This window comes from Mesocricetus auratus, unplaced genomic scaffold, assembly GCF_017639785.1.
Source record: "Mesocricetus auratus isolate SY011 unplaced genomic scaffold, BCM_Maur_2.0 Super-Scaffold_100007, whole genome shotgun sequence".
Classification (NCBI taxonomy): domain Eukaryota; kingdom Metazoa; phylum Chordata; class Mammalia; order Rodentia; family Cricetidae; genus Mesocricetus; species Mesocricetus auratus.
Genome location: NW_024429191.1, coordinates 30,362,495 through 30,389,265, shown reverse-complemented (window position 1 = coordinate 30,389,265; position 26,771 = coordinate 30,362,495). Strand labels below are relative to the sequence as shown.

Below are 26,771 nucleotides of genomic sequence, written 5' to 3'. Positions count from 1 at the left end.
GCCACATGCAAAGTGTAACTCTTTATTGAGAAATATAGTCAGGAATGAAACTGTAAAAGACATTTGGGGGATGTTTAGGGAAATATAAAGATGAGACTAGGTATTGGATAATGTGGTATGCTTATTTTTCTTAGAATAGATATTGAGTTTATATTTCCCTGTCACGTGCATGCAAAAGTTTTAAGTTGACAAGTCATAATGTCTGCAGCATATTTTAAATTGAAACTGTAGAATTGGTCAGTGATTGTTGAATCTTTGTGGTGGATATAGAATTTCTCATTGCTCACCTTTAAACTTGTCTATGTATGTTTAAATATAATAAAAATTGAGGCAAAAAAGTGATGGTATAAAGTGATGAATGTGAGGTTTCTGTTCAGAATCCTCCTCTCTTATCAAAGAAGCCTAGGTTTGACAGTTCATCTTCCATGGACATGTTTGTAATCAGTAGAAGTAGTGGATTTGGCTTCCCTTTAAATGGAGTAAGTACACTCTGCCATCTCTCTCACTGAATGCAGCTAACACCCAGGCCAGCTGTTAAGATGCCTTGAAAAGTAATGGCAGCAGATTAAGGAAGGAAACACATGAAATAAAACATCTGGCATTCTGGGCATTTCTGTGGAGTATAGTGGTGGCTGAAGAGGCCAATCACATCTTTGAACTCTGACCCCTCTCTCTGGCCAGGGGAACCGTGAACCAACAGTGGTCAGCAAGGTCTTTATCACTTTATTTCATTGTTTCTTTCTATTGGTGCTTAGATGTGGATGTGACATGAGGCAGAGATTTATCGTCAGGGTTGCAGGGGGACCAGAGACTCTTGGGATAGTGTGTCAGAAAAAAGGAAGCTCAAGAAAGTGATCTACAAATTTGTCAATACAAACTTGGTGGTCACCATGATGGATACATACATTGGTCTCGCTCTAGCTGTGTAGTCCATTTGTATTAGGGTTCTCCACAGTCACAGATCCAATAGCATTGAGTCCATATTCAAAGGGAATCCATTAGATTGGCTTACATGCTAGAACTGGAGTAGTCCAGCAGTAGTTGTCTCACACCAGAGAGGCCGAGAACCCAATAGTCCCTGAAGCTGAGTGCCTCCGCCTCCCTAATCTAGCACCAAATGCCTGTAGGGTTCCTGGAGAGCCACTGGTCTTTGGTCCTCATTGGAGAATTCCAGATGCTTTCAAGCTAGCTGAACTAGTCTTGCTTATGCAGCATCAAATGAGACATCTCAAACAAGATGGAAGGTGGGGACAGACACCCGAGGTTGTCCTCTGACCTCCCCCTCTCCATCTCTCAGAAAAAGAAAAAGAAAAAATAACCTTAATTTTTCTTGAGATTTCTTTGGCCCATGAGAGATTCCCAGCTGGTTTCTAATTTAGTTACGTTTTGGGTTTTTTTGCTTTGTTTTTTGTTTTGTTTTTATTCAAGAGTTTGTGTTATTTCTGTTATTTGCTGAGCTATGTCTTGAGGTTCAGATGGCCTGTCATGGTAAATATTTCATTGTCGGTTCAAGAAGATATATTGATTTGTTCTCTCTTTGTTTCTCTGTCTCTCCCTCTCCTTCCCTTTCTCTTGTTTTGGGTTTTGCATCTCTGTAATCTTTGGACTCTTGATAATCTTCCTGTAAAATCTCAGACTTGTAGTTGTTGAGACCTGGGCTCTGACATAAGCATTCCCTTCCCTCTTATCCTAGCACTAAGCAGGCCTGGTCCTGCTTGTCTTCCAAGATTAGATGAGATTGACCATGTTCACGATAGCATGGCCATATACTATCGTCTTCTTTTCATGGAGGAGACTGGAAAGAGCTGGGGCTATCTAATGATATTCTGGTTAAAAAGTCCCCAGTAACACCTTGCTCTTGGAGGCAAGCTTTTGTTTCAGAGACTAAGCTGGGGCTTATTTCAAGGTGGTAGCCTTTCTCCTCTCTGCCAGTAGCACAAGGAGATGTTTCTTCTGTTTTCTCTGAACCTTAGTTCTCTTCCTGTAACAACATAGTGGAGAAAGGGTTTATTTTGACTCACAGTTCAAGGGTACTGTCCATCATAGTAGGGAAGTCAGGGTGTCAGGGGCTGGGAGCAGCTGGTCACATGACGTCCATATCCTGGAAGCAGAGAGCAAAGGATGCCAATGGTCTGCTGCTCACCCTCCGTTTCATACAGTTCAGGACCTCAGCCTAGGTAATGGTGCTGTTATCGTTAGGATGAGTCTTCCAACCTCAGTAAACTAGTCAGTATAATTCCTCAGATGCATCCATAGAGGCTAAATGATCTCTCACAGGTATGTCTGAAAAAAATGGGCAGTGAGGGTAGAGGGAGCACATGGTCAAAAAGAAGGTAAGAGGAGAAAAAAAGAATGGAGAAGTCAAGACGAAGATTACACAAGAAGGAAGGAAGGACCTTGGTGTCAATAGAGATTTTTATGGGAAAACGTTAGGCTGATCTGGGCGTGGGAGCACACTCCTGTAATCCCAGCACTTGGGAAACAGAGGCAGGTAGATTTCTGTCAAATTTGAGATCAACCTGTAATACATATGATTATGAGCTCTGGAATAGGCTTAAAACAAGGGCTGGAGAGATGGCTCAATGGGTAAGAGTGCTTGCTGCTCTTCTGGAGGACCTGAGTTTGGTTCCCAGCATCCATGCCAGAGAGCTCACAACCACTGTAATTCTGGGTTCAGAGTATCTGACACCCTCTTCTGATGTCATGTGGCATACACACACAACATAAATAAAAATCTTTAAAACAAAAGCCAGTGTTAAAAACCGTATACACAGTACATACAAATGCCTAGATGTGGGAAACCTAAAAACAAGGGAATAGATGTATCATTTTGTAACCTCCTACCAGAGAAAGGTCACAAAGCCCCCTAGCTTCAAGAAAAAGTCTCAAGTCATTTCTAGAAGCAAAACTGGTCACTTCATCATTAGATGATGTCACCAAGAAGACAGTGTCAACTAGACATTTGCATGTATCCCAAGTGACCCTCAAAATAATGAAGTGGCCTGTGATCTTATAAAAGAGGTTGAAATTGACAAAACTATGGCAGAAATACTAAAATCTACAATCAGGAGTTATTAAGAATTATCAAATTAATACAAGGAGCTTTATGAATCTAGAAAGTATTAGAATAACAAATCAAGGCTTTTGAAATTTGGGTCATTCCTAGAATGTGGCACCCAACAGCTGGCAACTACATATTCTTTTCATGGCCTACCCCCAAGGATTTTACACCAGTAGATGGAGGAGTGTGCTCTTCAATTCCCTACCCCACTCTCCAATACTGGCTAGCACACAAGTGGGTGAGAGAGAATATTTTCTAAGTGCAATGCTGCCTACAGGTTGGCTGCCTAAATTTAAAAAACACACATGCAAGACTTTCAGTAAAATTTGAATTCCAGAAAAATTTCCATTATTTTTAGTATGTCTCTTATTTTACACTACAAAGTGTTCCTGTTTCTCTGGATTTCAAAGTTAGCTCAATGGCTAGTGTTTTCTCCTGGAAATCATAGGAGAAATGGTCACAATGATTGGATTGAGGGAGGGGCTCTTGGCTAATTCACATCCTAAGGTAAGTTGGAAGAGGATACCCCTTCTCTCCCAAGGAGTGCTCAGCCAGTGCTCTTAGATGTCCCCCTGCCCCAGGAGCCTGGGGCTCATCACCAAGATTGGCTTGCCAGTATGACACATCTCTTCCTGCCTGGGTTTAGGCTGGGGATGAGTGTAGTCAAGGTAACAAACCAACACGGTCATGATTTGCAAAACCACAGATGCTTTAATAAGTTATGAAAGTAAGGAGTCAAGTTTTGCTATACAGAACAAAAATGTATTAATGGCTGTTGTCAGATAAAATTTTGTGATTTAAGTTGAGCACCATGTTTGGCTCCATTCAGTGGCCACCTGTCACACAGGAGTAAACAGAGTCAGAATGTTACCTCAGACAAAGACATTGCTATTGAGCACCAGTTATATACTTAAAACAGACCCAAAAAGACAACTCTTAAAATACAAATGTGAGGCTTATATATGAGATTCCACAGGGTTTCCTAAAAACTTTCTTCAAATGTGCTCTGATTCTCCATAAGAATAAAAAATGACTCCCAGGTGCCTCAGGAGTTTTTTTTCTGGGTGACTTAGGGCAGTCTTGGGGGACAATATGGTACTAGAAACTTCTAGAGGACATGCACCCGCTTCTAGGGCTACAAGAATGCCTCCAAAGTAAGAGCTGCTTTGAAAGCTTATTATGGTTGTTTCTAAATCCATTCTCCAGATAGCCTGGTGCTCAGGAACCTGAGGCTTTTCTGAGCCTAGTGATCACTGTCTTCCTTGGGCAGAGGTGTATGAGTACTGCTAGCTCCAGAGAGACCTGGAGCCCATGGTGCAAGACATCAAGGATGTCATGAGGGACCTCATCTCCCTCAGGGCATCTGTCTCCTGCGGCTGTCCCATATGCGGCGTCTATGAAGCCCTGCTTTCCTGGGATCGGACAATGGAGTGTTGCTATCCCACAGACACTGGAATGGGTAAACTCAGTACTATTAGTCTAGAACATTCCTCTACATTCTACCAAAGACAAAAAATACTCAGTTCTTCAGCCCACTAGTAAACACAACTGAGGACCAGCCATGGGATTCCTTCCCTGTTCTTAAGGAGGCAGGAAAGCAAAACGGTTCTCAAACACATAGTAGGAGAGATACTCAAAGGATCTTTTTTTCCAGTTTGGTTCTTTGGGAGCTGGGGCAGTGTAGGAGTGTCTGGGATGTGGAGGCAAGGAATGGGTGGTGAGGGTCTGGCCACCTTCTGGGAGGGAAGTGAAGCAGCATCTTAAACATTAGTTCAGCTGATCTCTACGCCCTGACATCTTTCCATAGACCATCCACACAGACCCCCCCCCCACGCACACATGCAGATTTACACAAGCACACTGAGCACCCCAAAACTCAATGGAGGATCAGTCACAATGGCATTGACTCAAGTCTCAGTGTTCTTAACTCTGATTGGCAGGGCTGGGGGATGCCAATAAGAGAAAATAAGATATACGATTGGTGAGAACACAGCTTCTCGAACTTTTCTGCACACGAGAAGGCTTAGAATTACAGTCAGGCTAGGTCCAGCAATGGAGCTAATATGCTCTTGGGTCTTACCATGTCGGGTATTGGAGTGGCAGGCTCACAAAATGCCAGTGAGTAAGAGACAAAGCTCACCATGCTCCTATCAACCACTTACTTCCTTTTATTTCCCCCATTCACATCCGGGTCACCAAATACCATTCTACTTCAAACAAAAGCTGTCTAAGCTTCTAAACAAAAAAGATAAAGTGGGACTCCCACCTCCCACCGTATTGCAGACCATACTGTTGGATCTAGAACGTATAAAGGGGCAAGGTCAGACTATAGGTAAAACCCATAGTCTGAATCTGAGGCCCCAGAGCCTGGCACCTCCCCACCCTGGTGGCAGTACTGGGATCCCAGGAAAGGGAGACTCCTGCGTCTTGGGCCACATGCTGGGTCATCCCAGCAGAGTTCATTTTTCCTCTCTGGGGCCTTGACCCAGACTTGTCAGAGAAGAATACTGGGGTTTTTCCACAAGAGCATGGGCAGCATCAAGCAAGGCCAAGGTGATGGAGAGGAGATGGTCCTTACTGCCTTTGACCTAATGACTCCTGTTTGGAACTGTCCTCATATCCCCCATTATAGGAGTCTCATCACTTTCCTGGAAAGAACTAAATAGGTGCACAGCCCATGCTCGGCTGAGATCAAAACACTGCACACCATGAGCACCAGATGTTGAAACTGCACCAGATAATCAGTTAATAATTAAAACAGACCAGAGGCTACGGTCTGGTGGGTCTAGACCTAAAATTCCCGGGTCATCTCCTACTCCCACCCCTACAACTTAAAACGTTTTGAGTACAGGAAACCCAGGTGTCTGGATGTGCAAACATACGACAAGGCCAGGCTGGCACGGAAGAAACACATGTCACACTGGCAGCTACGGCTGGAGCCCACCAACAGCCCTAGACGGGTGCCGCTCTCTGGCTGCTTCAAGTCCTCTAATAGCTACCACATTCATCCAGCCATCTTCCAGGCCTCTGAGGCCATTTTGGCTCATGACCTGCACTTCAGTGTACTCAACCTGACAGCTGATCTATTAAATAAAACATCATGTCACTTAACAGTCCCCAGTGCTCTCATGCCTTGATCCAGCACTGTCATCACCAGGGAAATGGCAGTTCTCAACCACTGCTTAGTAAGTGGGAGCCAAGTTTTTTCTCTCTGGGAGTAATCTTTCTTGACCTCTCAACATTGATAGAAACTAGGGAACTTGAATATTCCACTGTAACCTAAGCTTTAGGTCATTCCTAGCCTGGAAAATACATGTCAGTCTGATTGTCACAACCCCCACACCCAAAATATACTCTTTTGTACTAGTTTCCAAACCTTTTCGGAAGCGAGAATTTTGACTTTGTCTCCCACAACACCAGATTTGCCAAGCCATGGAATATAGCTATAAGCAAGGGGAAAAAGCTGTTGATGCGAATCTTTCCATTTTATTAGAACTTTCCGGCCTTCTCCTTTCTCTGCACTGCATTAATGAGCTCCTGGATTCTTTGGTTCCTCGTCTTTACATACAGGCTTGGTCTTCTAGGGATCAGGTTGGGAGACTGGGCCTCTTCATCCACACCATGGATCTGGTAGGGGACATCCACAGCATTGGTTTCTGGGTGATCTTCAGTGGCATTGATGCTGGAGACATTGAGGGGGGCCTCCAAGGGAGGCCCTGGCGAAGGTTGCACCTGAGTAGCTATAGTGGGCCCCGGGAGTGTGGGCATGAACACATCGATGTCATTGTGTTTGCCGGGTGGAGGCTCCACACCTGTGTCCTCTGTGTTGCTGAGGTTGTGGGCCGGGTTGCAGGACTTGCAGCAGAGTTTGTTGTAGCTGGGGATGGAGCAATAGCGAGACAAAACTTCCATCCGACAGAACATTGACTTGTCGCCTTGGCACTGGGCCTCTGAAAGAGAAGAGTGGGAGAATAACCAAAGGACAAGGTGAGGGAGACACGTACCCACCGCCGAGTGCAGATTGCTGGAGGAAGCACGTGACAGAGTCCAGAGGCAGCACAGAGGCAGTGAGCTTGTGCGGAGAGCCAGGTTAAGTGTGGGGTCCAGGTCTCTGAGCAGGGTGGCATTCACAGACCCCTCACCTGGAGAGCTCCCCTCCTGCAAGCAATCCCCAGCTGAGCCTGCTTTCTCAGGGTATCTCTAAGGTTGAGACAGAGATTAGACATTCCGTTCTTAAGAGAGACTTCAATTCAACCTTAAGGATGGGACTTAATCGCATCTTCACACTTGACATCTCAGTGGAACCCCAATGTAATTTTGTGGCAGGATTTGACTCTATGGTAATGTTCAACCTAAAAGCACCAGTCTCAGCTAGAGCCTCCCTGTGTGCCATCTGTCTTGGCCTGACCTCCCAAGGTGTTTCTGTCAGATACTAAAGACTCAGACTTATGCAGGTCTTCGGACACTTACCCAAACTTATCAGACATATCCTGTCTTACCACTGCTCCAACCAGCTATGACCCAAATGTACTAAACTTATCTGACATATCAGGTATCTTATCACACAGTCCTGGAAGCTGACTAATCCATCAGCCAGGCCAATTCAAGGATTACCTGTAGAAGTCAGGAAGCGATACAGGGCCATGATCCAAATCCATCCTTTTATCTGTTTTTTTTAATTTAAAATTTAAAATCTGGTTTTATAAATAAAGTTTTATTGAAACACAACCACATTTATTCTCATTGACCACTTTCCCACTATAACAACAGTGGCCTAGCTGTGACAAAGGCCAGATGAGCTCCGGTGTCTAAAATATTTGCTGAAAATGTTGGTTGAGTCTGGGTCAAGGTCGGTCCTTGATTAGTGGTTAGCCAAAGGCAGTGTTCAGTTGATGGAGACAACCCTAAGGGTTTAGATCCCTTCTAAGGATGCCCTCCTTTCCACTTGGCTTACCAGGTAGGTTTCTCTGTCTGGTTTCCTTTGACTGAACTGCACAACTTCAGTTTTGAAAAATTAAAACAAGCCAATGAGTGAATTTAAAAAAAGCCAATGGTTAAGAGCTTGGTGTACTAATAACAACCAAAAAGCAAAAACAAAAACATGTCCGTCAGTCCTCTGTGCCCACAGGCTCTACATCCTTAGATCCAGGTAAGCATGGACAGGATTTGGGGAAAACACTGTATTAAACAGGCTCCTTTGTGGTCAGTATTCCAAAAAACAACTATAGATAGTAAAAGAACTATCTATGTAGTGCTTACATTGTATTGGGAATTACATGGAATCTGGGGGTGACGCAAAGTGTTTGGGAGGATGCACACATTATATGCAAATCCTAGACCATTTTATTCCAGGATGTAGCCATCTGCAAGATCAAGGGGTAGTTACAATCCCTATTGAAAGTACACCGGTGGTTGTCTTTTTAAACAACACTGCTGACCAGACAGATCTCCTAGATAAGGGGTTGTCAATTACACCTCCAGCAGGCTGGACTGTGTGTCCTGAGGCTCTGAAAGGTCGCCAAGATAATTTTTATTTTTATGATGTTTGATCTTCCATTCCATTCCCAGTGACGATTAATAACAAGAACTCTTGGATTTTTTTTTAAAGATAGGGTTTCACTATGTAGACCAAGCTGGCCTTGAACTCACAGAAATCTGCCGTCTTCTGCCTCCAAAGTGCTGGGATTAAAAGCACGCACCACCATGGGTGGCCAAAACTATTGATGATAAGCCATCAAGAACATACACATTGTTTATAAAGTCCCCTTAAAAACTAAGCATGCCCAGTCCTGGCTAGCACTTGGATGGGAGACATTAAGTCACCTGGGTGCCCCTCCCCCAGTCTGGATGGTCTATGAATTCCACCTGGATTGTTGATTGTTCTCATTAGCAGTTTTCTGGAATGCCTTTTAAAACTTATTATTTGTTTTAGGAGGAAACTGAGAGTCGTGCACAGAACTCTGAGTGAGAGAGAAAGTAAAGTGTGACAGATGCTGGGAAAGGCACATAGCAAGAATTGCCCCCTGATGTCATAAAGGGTAGACAGAAGCAGGAGGGATCACTCGGGGGGAGCAAATACACCATGGCAAGTGAGTGGCGGGCTCATGAGCCCATTGCGTCATTCAAAAGCTCATGAAACTAATTTATAAAATGAGTGGCACCTTCCTGTCCATCGTGGGCCTTAGATGTGCCCTATGCAGGTGGCACCCTGGGCCATCAGGAGCACTAATGTGCGTTTGGTTCCCTTAGAGGGCAGCTAATCCAGACTCATCTCCCGAGAGATGGACTGAGGGATACAGTGCTGTTGACATGACTATCCTCAGGGCCTCCATTTCTCTTCAGCCATGATTCCTTTGTTTAACAAGCAGAGCTGTGGACAGTAGGCCCAAACACAGCTCTTGTGACGTCTCTGGAGTTTAGGGACTAGGCCTGGGCTGCCAATCCCATTTCTTAGATGCTGGGTCACCTCCTATTGTTCTTTCTCATTACCTCATGAGGTATCTTACTCTTCCCTGGCACTGATGAACATGAAGCAGGAGTCCCACCTCAGGGGAGGTCCTTGCTGAACCGTGACCCACTGCCTGGTCATTGTTAGTAGGTGAGAGGACACAGGCCCTGCGGCTACTGAGAACAGAACATAGGAGGTACAGGCAGGCAGGGCTGTGCACATGTATGTACACACACACACACACACACACACACACACACACACACACACACACACACACAGACACTGCCCTGCTTCTCCTAAACAGATTGTCCCAAGAGCACAGCCCTCCCCCATCCCTTGGCTGATAGGAACCTACTCTTTATGAACAGTCATCTCAAGGTGGGACAATGACCCGATAGTGCTTTAGGAGACATAAGCTGTAACCCACAGTTCTGTTCTGATCCCAAGAAAAGAAGAAGCCAACCCTGGCAGCACCTAGGAGCAGAAAACCTAGACATCTCTGCAAGGTCCTCACTTAGCACTGACAGCTCAACATCCAAAGTGGAGTGCAACAGTCCTACTTTGAAAAGTTCTTCAGTATGTGTGCTAGTGAAAGACGGATCCTAAAGATCTATGTTGGGCAGGGGGATGGGCTGGGGTGGGGGGGCAGGGAAGTCACTGGAACCAGAAACCAGGTGACTCATGCTGCTGGATGGTACCACATGACACCTCAGTGCTGCCCGTCAGGAAGGTGAAGACAACAAGCCACCAGCTGACCAAACCCAAGCTCCCAGTTGAACTGAATTTTTATTGAGTTTATTTGTGGGGTGCATGACAAGAGGTCTTTCCATCATTAGTAAGAATAAAAGGTCATTTTCACAGTCACTTTGGCACACACTAATGTCTCATGGAAAGAAAGAAAGAAAAGAAAAGAAAAAAACAGAAAAGCAATGACGACAACGAAATCTACATAATACGTCATTAAGTACATACAAAATACTAATAAAATATCCCTGATAAATCAAAGTGCGTACAGACAGGAGGCAAATGCCTAGGACCATGTTGCACCATTTGCAACCACACAGGTCACTCACATTGCCTCGTCAAAGTTGGAAGTTAACAGTCGTGAGAGGATTAATTTGCAGTTACACACCAATTATTTACATAACAGTAATTAGTGCCAAGATGAGTAGGAGGAGGCTTGGCTGCATGGTCCAGCAAGAATTAGAGTTATTAACAGATGAAGGTGGCTGGGGCACGTGGGGCTGGTAGGACTGTCAATTGGGAGTGCTACATTGGTCACGGCTAAGGACCCAGGTGTGTCACCCTCTGGGTGTAAGGCCGCGCTGTGGGAGCTCCCTGTGGGAGTCTCCACAAAACAGTCAGCGCCAACTGGCCAGGTGAGCATCAGAGGAGGACCCCTTTCGTCAGAGATAGACGGACTGCCTGCTTAGTCCCTTCACACACAGAGGTTCGGAGACGGAGCAAGGCCATCTGGATTTAGAAACCTTACCCTTGGCAAAAGGTGGGCAAAATGGGTGGGGTCCTCCGAGATCCTTAGTGCCTGCCTCCTCCCTGGATCACATTCCCCCATCTGAGGCTGGAGTTAGCAGCCAATTCTGTTAGCTTTCAACTTTAAGGCATCTTCTACATAGTGTTTCTAAGCAAAAAAGCAATAAAAATTGAGGTATTCTGTAGTTGTTCACACTGGTAGGGGAGGCACATCCGTGTCTGTCAATCAGTCAGTGGTCAATCAATCAATCTCACTTTCAATCCTCTGAACGGGTCATATGCACACGACAAGAAAAAGGCCATTGGAGCAAATGGACAGAGAATGGAAGTGGCGGTGTGTCCATGACGTCCCGTTTCAGGGACGTGTCTCCCTGCCTCCTCCTCCATCTGAGAGGACAGGGGTGGGGGTCAAGGGCTGTGTGGGTTGGGTGCAAAGGCCAGACGAAAGCAGGCCATAGTTTCACAAATCAGAAAGGACACACTGAGCAAAGGGTGACAGCAGCAGTGACAGCAGCAGCAGCCGGGAAGCCCCTGACACCGCAGGAAACGTGGGGTCTGTCAGCCCGGCACAGGAGATGCAGAAAACGCACACCGTAGAGACCCCTGTGGTCTCACCTCAATGGTGGTGGCGTCTGAAAGGGGATGGGGCTGGCTTCCCCTTGGAGTTGACCCGCAGCTTCAGCCTGGAGGGATGTGGCCCAATGAGGCAGTCGCCATGGCGAGGTGGTCACACTCGCACAGTGGCCTCAGGCCCCTCCGGCACCACAACAGATCTTTGCCCCTTTACAAGCCGTCACAAAACCAGGTCCTGGCCCCCTTACAAGAGGCCAGTGTCTCCAGACCAGGCCTCCTTGAGGCTGGTCTTCACTCACTGCCACCAAGTGGTACAAGCAGGCCAAGCACACAGGCCCCGAGAAAAGAGATTCACCCAGAGAGCACTCAGCAGGAGTCAGGGAAGCTTTCCATAGAGAGAGAGGAGGGGAGCCCAAGGCAAGCTCCACAAGGCGCAGGGCATGCACTGGAGGGCAGAGGCAGAGTTATAAACGGGTCGGTTACTTGACGAGATCTTCCGGATGGGTGAGTCGGGGTCAGGCCGGGACAGCCACTGAACCACATAGCTCTTCTTGGAGGGATCCGAGATGTTTCCTGGAAGGAAAGAGGAGACTGCAGCTGCCAAGGCACCACTAAAGACCACCACCACCACCACACAACATCCAGAGCAAAGCAGCTCACCTCCAGGCATCCGAGTGCAATAGGAGGGCATGGTTCCTGCTCCTGGAAAACTGGTCTAGTCTCCTGCCTGTCTGCACCCTGGGACCCAGCAATGCTCTCAAATTGCCCACCTCAGGTCCGTCCATCTGCTAATCCATGTCCTGTTCCTTCATCCTCTTTACCCCACCTTACTTCCAGGGCTCCTTGTCACTCAAGCTCTGTACTGGAGAAACGCGGTGAGGATGACAAATCCTGCCACCCCTACCAAGAGTGTCACCTAACCTCTTGCACTCTGTCTTCTGTAGAATAGTGGGGATGGGGTCTAGCCTTGAGTTGTTGTCTGGATCAAGATGCTGAAACACACGTGATACTGGACCAGGCATATGCACAGTGTTCTCACAGGGACATCCCTTTCCTACACTGGCATCTCTGTCACACAGGCCACACACTCCTGCTGGCAGAGTTCTGCTGTGTTGTGGCTCACCATGGGCCACTGGAGTTTAGCGCTGTAACATCATGCCATGAAGGCAGGGATAGGCTGAGACTCCTCCCCTATGCATATCAGGAACTAAGGACCCCCATGTGTCAACCCCTACCCCATCCTAGCTCTTTCTAGGGTAAATCTCAGCCCTGACTGAGAGTGCTCGAGTTCAAGTTCACCCATGACGAGCTCAGCCATTTTGGAAGAAGGGCAGAATTTGATGGCATCAGGCCCCACCTCCCCATCTCCTACGCTGTTGCATGCTGAGGGCCAGGGGTGGCACAGGGCTTACGGGGACAGGGTGCAAGCCTGCAGATCCTTGCCGTCTCAGGCCGCTCCTCCCGGCAGACACCAAAATTATCATCGGCAGTGCGGCAGAGTACTGGCCGTTCCTGAGTGCCGTTGCCACAGGTTACCGAACACTGTAGATACAGAACCGTTAATCAGGACCACCTCCCCTACTGGGCCGCATGCTCCTCAGGCATTTGACTGATGACGATTGGGAGATGGTGCGGGGAAGAGGGTGGGTCTTGTCCTGCAGGGGCTGTCTTAGAATTCGTGTACGCATCTCTCAGGGCTACTGTGACGCCAGCACCTCTGGTCTTCCCTTCCTCCCATGGCTTGGATAGGATTTGAGCATGTCATTCCAGACCTGTGTGTTGGAAGCTCTGTCCCCATTGTGGTAGTAATGGGAAGGGGGGTAAGACCTAGTGGGAGGCTTCTTCTGATCTGTTTGGACCTTGGCTGCCTGAGGGATCACTCTCCCATGTGTTCCATCATGGTGCCATATGTCATAAGGTCCTCCCTCATAAGGGTGAAGTCGATGATGCCAGCATCATGACCTTAAACCTTCAAAACCATCAACTAAAGAAGCCTCTTTATACAATAGTCAGAAACCCTCTACCCTGCCATAAATTCCTAGTGAGAGTCCCCATTACTCCTGCCTATACACCCAAAGGACTCTAAGTCAACATACCACAGGGATACCTGCACATCTGTGTTTATATCTGCACTACCCAGGAAATGGATCCAGCCTGTCTGTCCATCAACAGATGCACACAGAGAAAAAAGTGGTACACATATGCATGTTTGTATGTGTGGGAAATACATGATGTGCAGGGCACATGTATGTGTATGCATGTGCATGTGGAGGTCTGAAGCTGATGTTCAGAGTCTTCTTGACCACCCTCCACCTTATTCATCAAGTCAGGGTTTCTCTCTGAACTCTGAGTTTGCTGACACAGCTAATGTAGTTAGCGAGCATGTCCTGGAATTGCATCTCGGACTCTGAGTTCTGGAACTATAGGCAGGCTGCTATGTCTAGCAGGCATTTATATGGGTGCTGAGGAATCCAAACTCCAGTCTTCGTGCTCGCACAGCAAGTACTTTAACCATCAGAGCCATTTTCCTAGATCCTACACAATGGAATTTTATTCATCCATAAGGAAAAAAGAAATCATGGCATTTGCTAGAAACTGGATAGAGCTAGAGATCCTATTGAGTAAAATAAACCGGGTTCAAAAAGACACATTCTATTTCTCCCCATATGTGGAAGCGTGTGTGTGTGTGTGTGTGTGTGTGTGTGTGTGTGTGTGTGTGTGTGTGTGTGTGTAGGTCATGACACTCTCCAGGGGTACTACTGGGGAGAGGAAAAAGGGAGGGCGAAGGCAATGGGAAAGGGAAGTGAATGAATGTGTGTGAGGACGCCATAATGAAACCCTTTACTTTGTATTCCGACCTCAAAGTAGAGATAGGATAGTTTAAACAGTGAAGAAAAGCAATGCCATCATAAGGAGAGAATATAAAGCATATCTGCCCACAACACTCCCCAAAAAAGGCACTCAATCAAGCACCTCGTTATGGTAATGGAAAGTGGTTTAATACACTTCTCTGGCTGGAGGATGCTGAAGGCCCAGGAAAACCTGTAGTGGGCTGGGTCTCCTGCAACATCTCTGATTCAGCCCTGGAACCTTTGGCAGTCCCTCCTCTAGCCTCCTTTCTAAACCCACTTCACGACCCTGGGTGGGGGGACCAGAAGTGCATTCATACCCCAACTGCTGGCACTGTGCTCATTCAACCTAGCCCTGCACCCTTACCGTGAATGTGGGTAAGAGCCAACTCAGCAGACTTGGGTTTCTCAAATTCTTCACCATTCCTAAGCAACAGCCTGATTTGAAGAATGGCTTTTGTGCAATTTCTGGGGACCTAACTCACAGAAGGTTCTGTGTGATTAAAAAAAAGCTTCTGCATGCTTGAGGCCTTGGGGCAGGTTGTACCAGCTTTGCTAGGTAGTTTAAACCAGTGGTGCAATTTATGCATAGTAAATATGTTTTCTGTCCTTCTGGGATCTGAGGTCCATCACTATGCAACTGGCTCCCTGAGGAAACCCTGAACTTCCAGGCTGCAGCTCCCACTGGTGTCTTGTCTGTCTCAGACTTATCCAAGCTCATTTTGGAGTCAAGGACTAAGAGAGTGGCTTACCTGGGACCAGGATCCAGCCCGCCACCGCCCAGGGCAGAGCTCACGGTTGCAAGCCCTTCGGCTCTCCGGACGGTGGTCATTGCAGTGCTTGGTGTGCACGGAACGGGTGGTGTTATTGTGCAGGGGTTGAATACAGCGTACAGAGCGCACCTGCATGCCGGTTCGCCCACAGCTCTGACTGCAAGGCTCCCACTCACCGGCGACCCACCTGCCAGGGCAGAGTGACAGGTGGTCAGGGAACCAGTCTGATTGTGGCCTAGGTGGGCAGTGAGAACAGTGATGCCAGTCTGTTCCCTCCTGCAACTGGGGCTCATCCTCGTTTTACAAAAACACCCGCCATGTGTGCAGGCTTTCATGGAGAGGAAACTAAGGCTCAGATACTTCCCTGCCTGTCAGAGACTGACTGGCTCTGCTGGGGCTAGTGGCCTAAAGGGCCCTGCCCCCTGTCTATTCTCTTGGGGGTTCTTATCCTGGTCACAGTGTCATTTACTGATGGCATTGTGAACCCTCCCCAGCAACACTCAAGAGCACTGTGGATGTCCCCTGAGCCTTGGTCCTTTAGCCCTCTGCCCTAACCTGGCTCAGAAATGCATCCTGTCAGGGTCTGAGGGTCTGAGAATCAGCACTGTTGCTTAGAAACATCTGGTAGAGCATTGGAAGCCAGCCCAGGTCCTCTGAGCCTCAATTAAGTATTAACATTTTCTGTCTTTTATGAGACATACATGGAACTTACATTCAGTGGGTCAGGGGTGGGCCTGCACCTTTAACCTATGGTGTGGTGGGTGAAAACCTTACATCCGTGGGGTGCCAGACACAGGGCCCAGTTTCATTCCTCCCTCCACAACGTGCCCTTGGGCTGTGGCCCTCCCAGCACTCACACAGGCTGGGAGCACTCCTGAGGGTTGCAAGCTCGGCGAATGGCTTTGGGCTTGGCAAGGGCACTGCAGAAGGCTCGGTGCACCATCTTGCTGTCCAGCCTCCGGCGGCAGCCATACTTGGTAAACTGGGACCCTGAAGACAGAGAGCTTGAAGGGGCTCAATGGGGCAGTGGGACCCCCCAAGGGGGCTTGGAGAGGTGGGGCCTCCACCAGCAGTGTTAGCCCCATTCTCCTGACTCCTCTTTGTTCTTTTCTTCCCATGCAGTCCAGGTTAGCTTTGAACTCATCCTTTGCCCCCACTTTCCCTCAAACTTGTAATCTGTCTGCTTCAGTCCGCCAAGGGCTAGGATTACAGGCTTGTGCCACCATACTCTATTTCTCCTTGTCCTTAAAGTGACATGGAGGGTGGGGAGGGAGCCTTGGAGACATCTGTCTAGGAGCTCACCTTTCACCCCATCAGAGGGAGGGCAAGAATAAGGCTCCCTTGATGACTTCTGAGGTCACAAGGGATACCCTGCTACCCTCTATCTTGGGGTCTGAGACGAACCAGGATTTGACCAACACAGGGCACCTGGCCCGAGTGGCTCCTTTTTCTCACTGGCTCCTGTGGGGCAGGGCCTTGGGTCACTGGGGTGATGGGCTCTTGAAAGGGAAGACTGGGAATCAGCCATTTCTCCCTCCCCTGGCTTCCCAGGCACCGGCGAAGGTAGGCAGGTCAGGCAGCTTCTGCTGTCTATCTGCTCCTGCCTTGATCTGCTGCCTCGGCACAGCCCAAAGCAAGGAGACCCACTAGCCATGGGACAGAGCCTCCAAAATAGTGAGTGAGAACACAATTTTCTTTTTTATAAGTTGATTATCTCAAGGGTTCATGACAATGACGGAAAACAAACACTACACCCAAGGTTGGTATGGCTAAGACGGGGAGGTAAGGCAAGGAATAGCAGTGTGCCCAGATGCTTGCCTGGGCCTCAGAGGCCACAGGGAGAATTTTTGACTTTTGTCTCACAAAAGGAGGGCGCTACTTGAGAGGATCTGGTTCACGCCTTTATTTTAGTTTCCATGTGTGTGTGTGTGTGTGTGCACTCTTGTATGAGCACTCTGGGGTTGATGTCAACGATTATCCTTGATTTCTCTCCCATTTTATTTATGACACAGAGCCTCACAGTCAAATCTAGAGCTTGCCAGTGTGGGTAGTATCCATAGGCAACTTGCTCTGGGGATCCGCTAGTCTGTTGCCTTCCAAGGGTGGAGTTACAGGAGAGCTTCCGTGTCCATCCCACTTTTACACGGGTTCTGGGATCTGAGCTCTGGTGCCCAGGCTCACAAGGCAAACATGTTAACCACTTATCTGTCTCTCCAGCCCTGACTCGTTAAAAAGTCATCCCTGGACCCGGAGTGGACTCACAAAGGCCAGCGGGAGGATGGCGTTGGACCAAAGGGCCAGGAGTCAGCAGGGCCTGCTGGTGAGATCCAGGTGGAATGTGGAGATGGGCACCGTGGAGGCAGAGCAGAAAGCTAAGAGTACCCTTGCTCAGGATGAGTCCCCCTCCCCTTGTGGAATTCTTTGAGGTCAGTGGACATCATTTTCCCTCTCTCTCCCAGCCCCCGCTTAGATTAATCAGATTTGTGGGGGTTTTCTGTTTTTTATTTCCTGAATAGACGTAGGGAAAGGGGCTCCCTGAAGTGTCCCAGTGCTTCTGGAGTCTTGCTAGTACTGCGGCCTGGTCAACTCACATGTCAGCAGCCTCCCTCCATGTCACTCTCCACATGCTGACTGAGTTCGTGCTGGTGTGACCCACATCCTACAGGCCAGTATGGCTACATTTTGCCCGGAGTCTCAAGCGCCTACCATGGACCTTTCCCAGCCTAGGCTAAGCCTTTGATCACTCCAGTGGAGGTCGCTGCTGGGCCGTTCCCCCAGGCCCGTCTCTTATTTGTCACAGGACAAAGCCACTGGCCTCAGAGCTGCAGTCAGGGGGCACGATTGGCTCACTCACCCAGCCCAACTCCTCTTAGCTCACACTGAGTTTCAACCCTGGGGTGTCCCACCTCCGACCAAGCCCGGCAGCCCCAGCAGTGCAAAGCCCCCTCACCTCCACCACAGGGCTTGGAGCAGGGAGACCACTTTTTCAGGGCCCACTCGTGGCGCACAGAGTCATCTTCCAGGACATTGTTGTCATCGACGTTGAGCGAGTCCTCATGGATCATGTATTTGTATGTCAGTGAGATCCGAGTGTCTCCTTCAGGGATAACCTGGGCCCACCCCAACACGATCATGAGTATGTTCGCCCAGCTTTTCATCCTTCCTCAGTAGCCAACTTAGAGGCACTGGGTAAACTGACAAGCAGGCGAGACAGTCTCCTATGACTTATGATGGTCATCTTGAATGGCTTTTCAACCGCACTTGGAATTTGAAATTTGGACTATATCACTGGCTAGCGGGATGTGGTGCAACCCTCTTGTGATGCTGACGGTGGCAGTGAGTCCTGGCTGTAGTTTAGGTGCAGCCAACATACTTTTGTATGACATGTTTATGGGTTTATGAGGATGTAACCATAAGGAGAATCTAACTATTTAGGACCTCACAGGCTGCTGGTCACAACATTAAGAAAATTTTAAAATTAAATTTTATTGATTTTTTTCGTACATGCATTCACTCAGTGCCCATAGAGGCCCGAAAGGGGTGTTGACTCCCTAGGAGCTAGAGTTATAGGCATTGGTAAGCTGTCTGCTGTGGGTACTGGGTACAAATTCTAATCTTCTGGTCGAGCAGTGAATATCCTTACTTTCTGAGCCATATCTCCAGCCCTCCCTCTCTCTACAGCTCACCCTCATTTTTGAGACAGGGTCTTGTTAAGTTGCCCCAGATGGCCTGGAACTTTCTGTGTAGACCAGGCTGCCCTGAAGCTTGCTTTAATCTTCTTGCTTTGCCTCCTGAGTGTGGGACTGCAGGTGCATGACATCATACCTGGCTCAGTGTGTTTGTTTGTTTGCTTTGATAACTAAACTGTATCACTTAAGCAATGAATTAAAACTAAAATATTTAAAATGACTTGAAAAATCCAGCCTCCTCAGGACTCTCCACAACCAGGGGCAGCCTGTGATCCTACACCCAGGTGACCTGGAATCCAGTCCAGTGTGATCTCTCAGGTGTGAGAATTTCAGTACAACAGCAGAGGTTAATGTATCTGATGGTATAAGCTATGAATGTCACTCAAATAGAAAAAAATGGAACCCCCTAGAGAGGAGCTTGCCCACAGTCAGTAAGAGCTGGTTATAGAAACCAGAACCCTGAGAGTGGGGGTGGACCCATGCCCACACTTGGCTGACTTGGAAGTGGAGGCCATGGCAGGGAACAAGGCTGCTTAGAGCAAAGCCTGGATGTACAGGGAGTTTGGGCATCCCAGGGCTCCCATCTTTTCCTGGGGCCAGGTGCACCCGTGGGCTGGCACACTACTCACCAGCACAGTGATGGTTCCATGGAGAGGGCCCATGGTCTGCAGCGTCTCCCTCTCGTCTTCATTCCTGTATTCCCACTCCACACCCATGGCAATGAAGGTTCTAGAATTGGGGTCCAAGTGGTTCTCTTCATTTAAGATGAACTTGCCTGTCTCCAGGTTCTTGACAGCTGAGCATGGTAAAAGGGAGCACGCAGTCACTCCAGCATGCTGCTACTGGTAGGTAGGGGAGTCACAGGATTTTTCTCAACTGCCCCACTAGCTGCCACTTGGGGGGTGTCTGTCCTTGCCAATAGTAGCCCAACTTGCTTTGGGAGCCACACTCTGCTTTTGGCTGCTCTACCGAGACCAGGCTAACCTCAGTGTGGGACCTACTGCCTAGCCCCATACCCCTCAGACAGGGCAGTCTTCCATGTTTCTACAGACTGGAGGAACATGGCCTGTCTGGGACACAGGGCTGTGGCTGCTGTCAAAGGAGCCTCTGACCTCAAGCTCTGACCTCCCCCAGAAGATGCATGTATGAAAGCCTAGGAGGTGGATGTCCATCGGGGCTGTGCTCTCAGGACCTGGGAAGGCAAGCCAAGCTGTTGAGTTATGGTACCCAGCTCTGACCACTGGTACTCTGCCCATCCCAAAAGAACCAGGTCTCACAGGCATGGGCTCTGACTCACACAGATAGTGGTCAGTGGTGTCAGCCTCCTGGATGAGCAGGTGTCTGGCTCCAGCGGGGATCTCAAACATCTTGATGTACTCTTTGTGGGGGAGAAAGGAAGCCAGATGAGAAGCCAGGAAACAATTCCAATGCACACGCTCCAGGAGAAGCCTGCCCTCCAAAGCAGCTCCACCACAGGCACTCCCAACTCTGCTTGGTAGGAGAGGGGTCCACTGGAAAGCCCCGACACTCCCTACCCTGCATTTCTCCTCACCTTCAAATCCCAGGTGTCTCAGTGCTACCTCCTCCACTGACCACTCAAGTGGGAATCCAATTCCCAGCCATGCTGGGCGTCTTTAAGATGTCCGATCTAGCAGGGAGGCCCCAGGGAAGCCACATGGCCTGTCTACACCTCAATCTGTCCATCCGCAAACCATGTTAGAACCCCATGTGTGGGGGTGGCAAGGCCAGTGCTGAGCACCTAACCTGCAAAGCCATTCCTGACTCACAGCTCCTTACCAGAGCCTACATGTTTGCTCTGTGGCCTTTCACAAGAAAACTAAAGAGGCTTGTCGCCATGTCAGAGTCAGACTGACAGACCACAGGGACCCATAGGGTCAGAGGAAAGCACCGCATCAGTACCAGGATGCTGTGTTTTGGATGAGGCTCGTGGGTGTCCCCCGTGTGCTAGATTCAGGGAAGTCCTGATGGTAGCTATCTGTGGGCAGGAGAGGGGGAAGGAGCTAATGACATGCAGCTGGGATCCTGGAGAGCTGAGGGGACTGTGGATCCCTGACCTCAGACTTCTAAGGTTCACCTATGACTCAGGCCCTGCTCTCCATCCTCCACACCCATTGTGACTCAGACTCAAGATCCCCCATCCCCCTGACCCTCACAGCCCCAAGCTCCAAATAGTCACAGGCCTATACAGAGTTCCAGGGGTAGGGGCATCCAGACATTCCACCCCTGGGTCTCCAGGCTTCCACCCCTGGGGCATCCAGGCATTCCACCCCAGGGACATTCAGACATTCCACCCCTGGGGCATTTAGACATTCCACCCCTGGGGCATTTAGACATTCCACCCCTGGGGCATCCAGGCTTCCATCCCTGGGGCATCCAGGCATTCCACCCCTGGGGCATTCAGACATCCCACCCAGGGCAGAAGCTGGGCCGCGCACCTTGCTTCCTCGGTGACTTCGTGAAGGTGCCCTTCACCACTTTGCAGTGGGTGTTGTCGCCTCCACACACGCCACACTTGTCCTCTTGCTTGCGAGAGCCAATCACCCCATCACAGCCCACCTTCTGCAGGGCAAGAGAGGGCAGGGAACCTTCGAGACCTCATCCTTGCTCATGCCTGCGTGCCCCAATGCCCACAGTACCTGACCCCTCTCACTGTGGGATCTGTACATCCCTTCTTAGCAGCTCCTGACACAGGGGAATAAGGGCTTTGGAGAGAGGCAGACCCTGCATGGCCCTGATGATCCATGTGCCTTCTCCTTACCTCAGCTCAGGCAGAGCACCCAGCCTATCCTATGACAGCATCTCTGTCCTCAGCCCCTCCACACCGCCCTTCTCCAAGAGCATCCGCCTAGTACATCTCCAAGGCGGCCCCCAGGGGCTCCACTCAAAGCTTAGGCTGCTTTGTTCCGATGGAGCAACAATGAGGTGGTGGAATCTTCAGGGGTCAGAGCCCAGTAAAAGGTGCTCTTGACATTGTTTTTATATGCTGCTCATTCCCTGAAACAGCCTGGAGACACGAGGTAAGCATGAATCCCACATTCCATAGGACTTGTCACCCTCCTGTCTGTGCACCAGAACCAGAAAGTCTGTGGTGATGACTGTCTAGATTGTTCATTGATGTAGGAAAGCCCAGCCCACCATGGGCAGCTCCATCCCCTGGGCAAGGAGTCCTGAACAGATCAAGAGAGGATCCCAGGAGGTGGTAACCCTGAGGCTTGGTCCACGCTGCCTCCTGACACTCACCTTGCAGTCGCCACGCACACAGAGGCTGAAGGCGTCCTTGTAGGAGCAGCGTGTCCCATCGTGCACCATACGCTTCATGGACACCACCTCCCCTGTCTCCTTGGACTCGCAGTAGAGGTGGCATCTTTCCTTGGCTGGAAGGGAAGAGGCAGGGTGTCAGAATGGAGCCTTTTCCAAGGAGTACCACACCAGAGAGAAAACTCCCAGTGTTCTTAGAGCTCAGCTGCCCCATCCCCGTCCCATGAAATCTGTGCTCTGGGAGGACGCACACACAGAGGGACAGGCGATGGCAACCTTCTTCCTACCTTTTTGGCTTCTGAGACTTTGACTCTGATGCTATCAAGTCTTATGAAGACATTTCCCTGGTGATCCAGCCAGGATGTGTATATGGCCGGCATCCTCCATCCTCACAGCCCTGCCTGATGGAGACCCTAGACTCTGCAGAGGCAAAGGGCTCTTTGCCTAGTCTCCATCTACAGATCCTTCTTTGGATCCCTCCCTCACTGTGGGCAGTAATGTAAATGAGGGCAGTCACTGTGGAGATCAGTGTGGGCGCTCCTTAGAAAACTAAACCTAAGATTCCCACGTGCTGTGCTGTACCACTCCCGGGAATACATCCAAAGGAGTCTAAGTCAGAACACCATAGAGACGCTGCACATCCGAACTGTTCACAAGAGCCAAGGTATGGAATTAGCTTTGGAATCTCTCAGAAGAGGGATGGATAGAGAAAATGTGACATGTACTCATGGAGTTGTATTCAGACATAGGGAGGGGGACAATTACATTGTTTTTAGGAAGACGGGTGTAACTTGAGATTTATCATATTAAACAAATTAAGCCTGCCAGAGTAAAACAAGTACCACATTTTCTCTCATATTTAGATTCTCCTCCTACCCAACACATACATGCCAAGTGTGGGGATAAAGGAGGGGCAACATGTATCTAAGTGTCACAGTGAAACCAATTTTGTTTAATGAAGGATGCTGATTAAAGAGAGAAAGAGTTGTTTTCAATGAACTAAACACAGCCAGTCCCTCTTGGAGTCAATCTCAAGTCCCTAGCACTTCCCTTGTTCTACATTAATTTCTCAGAAGCAATTGATACACTGGGCCACCAGGTTGGGTGTCCTCCAGCCCCATGAGCTCTGTCATCCCTCAACCCTGCATTAGCACACGCGAGGCACAAAGCCGGTGACTCCAATCGGTGCCCCAGGCTCATTCCCTATCCCTGCCCAGTGCTTGGGGCAGGGGACAGAAACTGTGTGTTTAAAACACACACACGGAAGGGGGAAGGACTCAAATGGAATAGAACTAGTCTTTTGCAATCATGCCCTCCATCTGTGGGTCCAACCCACAACAGACCGAAACTCTCTGAAAAGGAACTGCATCTGCACCGACCTTGTGTGCACATTTCCGTGTTATTGTCTAGTACAGATTAACAACGGTGGTGGTTTGAATGGGAATGGCTCATCTGTTGAATCCTTGTTTCTCGGTGGAACTGTTTGGGAAGGACTAGGAAGTGTGGGAAGGAGTAGGAGGTGTGCCTTGCTGGGAGGGATGTGTCACAGGGGTGGCGAGGGAGGCTTTAGGTTTCAAAGGACTCACGGGATCCTGAGTGCTTGCTCACTCTCTGCGTCATTGTCACAGATAAAGACGTGAGAGCACTTGGCTCTTCTTTCAGTCCGTCATCGTGGACTCTAACCCTCTGAAACCATGAGCCAAGTCACAGCAATAGAAAAGTAACTAAATAACCATTTTCATAGCATCTCTGAAGAGCTACAAGCCTTTATCATTTATTACAGAAGTAGTAAGTAGTAGTCTAGGTGTATCAGCTCCAGAATATTTGTTACTACGAATTGGGCTGTATGTAGAATGTATACTGGGTGCTTTAATATTCTCAAATAGGCCCCAGAGAAAGGAAAAGGAATTCCTTCTCACCAGGGTGTCAGCAATAAGAGCTTTAGCTTCTGGATCTCACACTACATAGCCTTAGTTTTTCCCTTTGATATAACATCGAGAAATCCCTTTTAATGAGGTAACAGAACTTCACATGGAGCGGGGGTGGGGAGGGACTTGAGGCGCCTGCTTTTCTCAAATTCCTATGCCTTCCTGGCTCTGAGAGATATGCATACTGTATCGTCAGAGAGTTGTTGAATGTGCCGGTAGGTATAAAAACTAGAAGCCTTGTGGGATGAAAAGGAACTTTTTGGAGAACCTTTGGAAGAAACCTCAAAAGACTTTTTAGAAGGAATTTTCAGATTTGAAGAGAACTTAAAGAGAGTTTTTAGGGAAAGAACTTTTGAGGAGAAATCTTAAAGAGAATTTTTGAGAGACAACTTTTGGGAAGAACATTTCTTGAAGAATAAAGAGCCATGAGAGGAATGTGTGTGTGTGTGTGTGTGTGTGTGTGTGTGTGAGTGAGCAGTTTATTTCCTTTTGGCCCGCAGATTAGAACTTATTAGCAAGCCCCTATCTGCCTGCTGTAAGCCTCCTGCTTGAACCCACAATAATTAGGTAGTATACAAAAACATTCCACTCCTTTATACAGGAACTCGAACATTCCTGGAACAGGGCATCCTATAGTGAGGGTGTACTAAAACAGAGGGGCAATTATCAAGCACTGCTCAGCCTAAAGCTACTAGTTTTCCAATTCTGTAAGACACATAATAAATGCCAGTTAATGCTTCATCTCTTTTGTTCAGTTTCTGCCGATCACAATGGAAAGTGATATAGGAGAGGTGCCATGACGGTTGATTTCAATTATTGACTTGACACTCTTGAATTTCCTGGGGAGGAGCCCACTAAGGGATGGTCTAGATTAGGCTGGCCTGTGGCCATGTGTCTATGGGATTATTTTCATTGCTTTACCTAAGGTGGGAAGACCCAGCCTAAAAGTGAGTAGTGTTGTTCCCTGGGTTTGGGTCTTGGATTGGGGAGAAAGAGCTGAGCTCATGAATGCATTCATGTATCCATTTTCTCTCTGCTCTTGACTGAATGTATCAGGTGCCTGTGGCCTTGACTTCCCTGTTATGATGGATTGAGACCTGGAACTGTTTACTTGAACAAACCCTTTCTTCCTACGTTGTTCTTGTTGAGGTATTTTGTCACAGCAACGGGAAGGAAACTACCTATCAGAAGTCACCTGATTGCTTTGCAGGTCAAGGTCTGCTCCCATCCCACACTTGTGGCAAGCATACAACTCTAGCCCTGCTCCTGGGATGGTCACTGTAAGAGTTTTACCCTTTAAGCTTCCATCCCAGAAGCCTCTACATGGCCAATGTTCTGGTTCCTCTGGGACAGAAGCCCTACCCCCAGCCAGAGCCCTTACTCAGGTGTGGGAACCTGCAGCCACACTAGCCAGCACTATGCCCAGTTTCCGGTCCAAGTATCACTACAGCTTTGGCCCATGCAGGATCAAAGGTATAAAACAATGCATGCCCTTGCTGTCCCACCCAGGGTTCTGTGCTGAATCCCACCTCTGCCCTCCCCAGGAAGCTCACCATCCCGGTGCTCATGGGGCAGCCAGTGGTGCTGGCCATCGCCATGCTCAAAGTACAGGTCCCACTGGCGGCACTGCTCCTCCCGGAAGTCAGCCAGGGAGTTGGGGCAGTCCTGGGGGTTGCAGAGCTGGAAGTCGTAGGCCAGGCCAGAGCAGGTGCGGCCCCCATTGGCTGGGCTGAAAGAGAAATTAAAGGTTCCCTTTCTTGGGGTCTCTAGAAAAAGACCTGCCCATGGAGGGCATTTGTAGGGAAATCCTTGCGTCTCAGGGTGCCCATGGAAGGGGCACCTCTACTGAGTAAAGAGATACAGCCCTAGGGCCTGGGTAGCTCCCCAGCCAGGCAGGCCTTGGGACATCAAGACTAGAAGGAGCTGGCTGTAACCATCCCCCATCTGTGCTCTCATGAGAAGGTAGCATCTTCCCTGGGCACGCCACCTTCACCCCGGCGTTGATGCTCAGGACTGTTAAGGAGCACAGATCTGTGACTGCATGTTAGGATTCTGCCTGCCCCACTGGATTACAACTCCCAGGATAACCAGAGCTGGTTGAGTCTCCCTTATGACCAGGTCCTGGGCACACAGAGCTAGAGCTGTCACACAGCAGAAAACACCCAGAACAATCCCGAGATTGTGGAACTGCACATGCACAAGTCCCTAACAGATGTCTGGGGTGGGGCTGGGTCTCTCCACTTCAGAGAAGACAGCTTCGGGAACTTCCTTACTATGCAGAGAACAGTTTTACCTGACCAGGGCCTTTTGTGGTTCTAGCTCTCCACTGGTCTCTAGCTCTCTTCTCAAAGCAAGAGAAAAATCCCTCAAGGCTGCTAAAGGGCCACAGTGCTCCACCTTCCCACCAGGGTCATTTCAGGAGGGCAGCCTGGGGTCCCAAAAGTGTTGCATGTACAGATGGGGTGACCAGTGTGTCATCTGTCCTTGTCCTTGATAAGGACTTGCCCTTCTCCCCACAGAGGAACTGCCTCTCTTTGGCTCCCTGGGGATACTGTTTGGTCTGCCAGAAACGGTGCAGCTGCCTCAGGGAACAGAGACTAGGAGCTTGTACTGACTGGCTTTGTGTCAACCTGACACAAGCTGGAGTCATCAGAGAGGAAGGAGTCTCAGTTGAGGA

At 48.9% G+C, this 26,771-nt stretch overlaps 1 protein-coding gene across 2 annotated transcripts in view; it reads right to left on the bottom strand.

Moving 5' to 3' along the window:
• Positions 1-3,749: 3,749 nt before the first annotated feature.
• Adamts2 (ADAM metallopeptidase with thrombospondin type 1 motif 2) overlaps positions 3,750-26,771 on the bottom strand; it is a 202,095-nt gene continuing 179,073 nt past the window's right edge. The window contains exons 12-22 of one of the 2 annotated variants that reach the window (XM_040748534.1): positions 25,648-25,823; positions 22,149-22,282; positions 21,344-21,467; positions 20,185-20,265; positions 19,517-19,683; positions 18,149-18,308; positions 16,056-16,188; positions 15,178-15,385; positions 12,989-13,118; positions 12,060-12,149; positions 3,750-7,011 (exon numbers count right to left, since the gene is read on the bottom strand). In XM_040748534.1, the coding sequence (XP_040604468.1) occupies positions 6,551-7,011; positions 12,060-12,149; positions 12,989-13,118; positions 15,178-15,385; positions 16,056-16,188; positions 18,149-18,308; positions 19,517-19,683; positions 20,185-20,265; positions 21,344-21,467; positions 22,149-22,282; positions 25,648-25,823 (1,864 nt within the window). In that variant the 3' untranslated portion in view covers positions 3,750-6,550. Of the gene's footprint in view, positions 7,012-12,059; positions 12,150-12,988; positions 13,119-15,177; positions 15,386-16,055; positions 16,189-18,148; positions 18,309-19,516; positions 19,684-20,184; positions 20,266-21,343; positions 21,468-22,148; positions 22,283-25,647; positions 25,824-26,771 lie in introns of those variants that run through there. The other variant, XR_005878190.1, reaches the window with a different exon arrangement.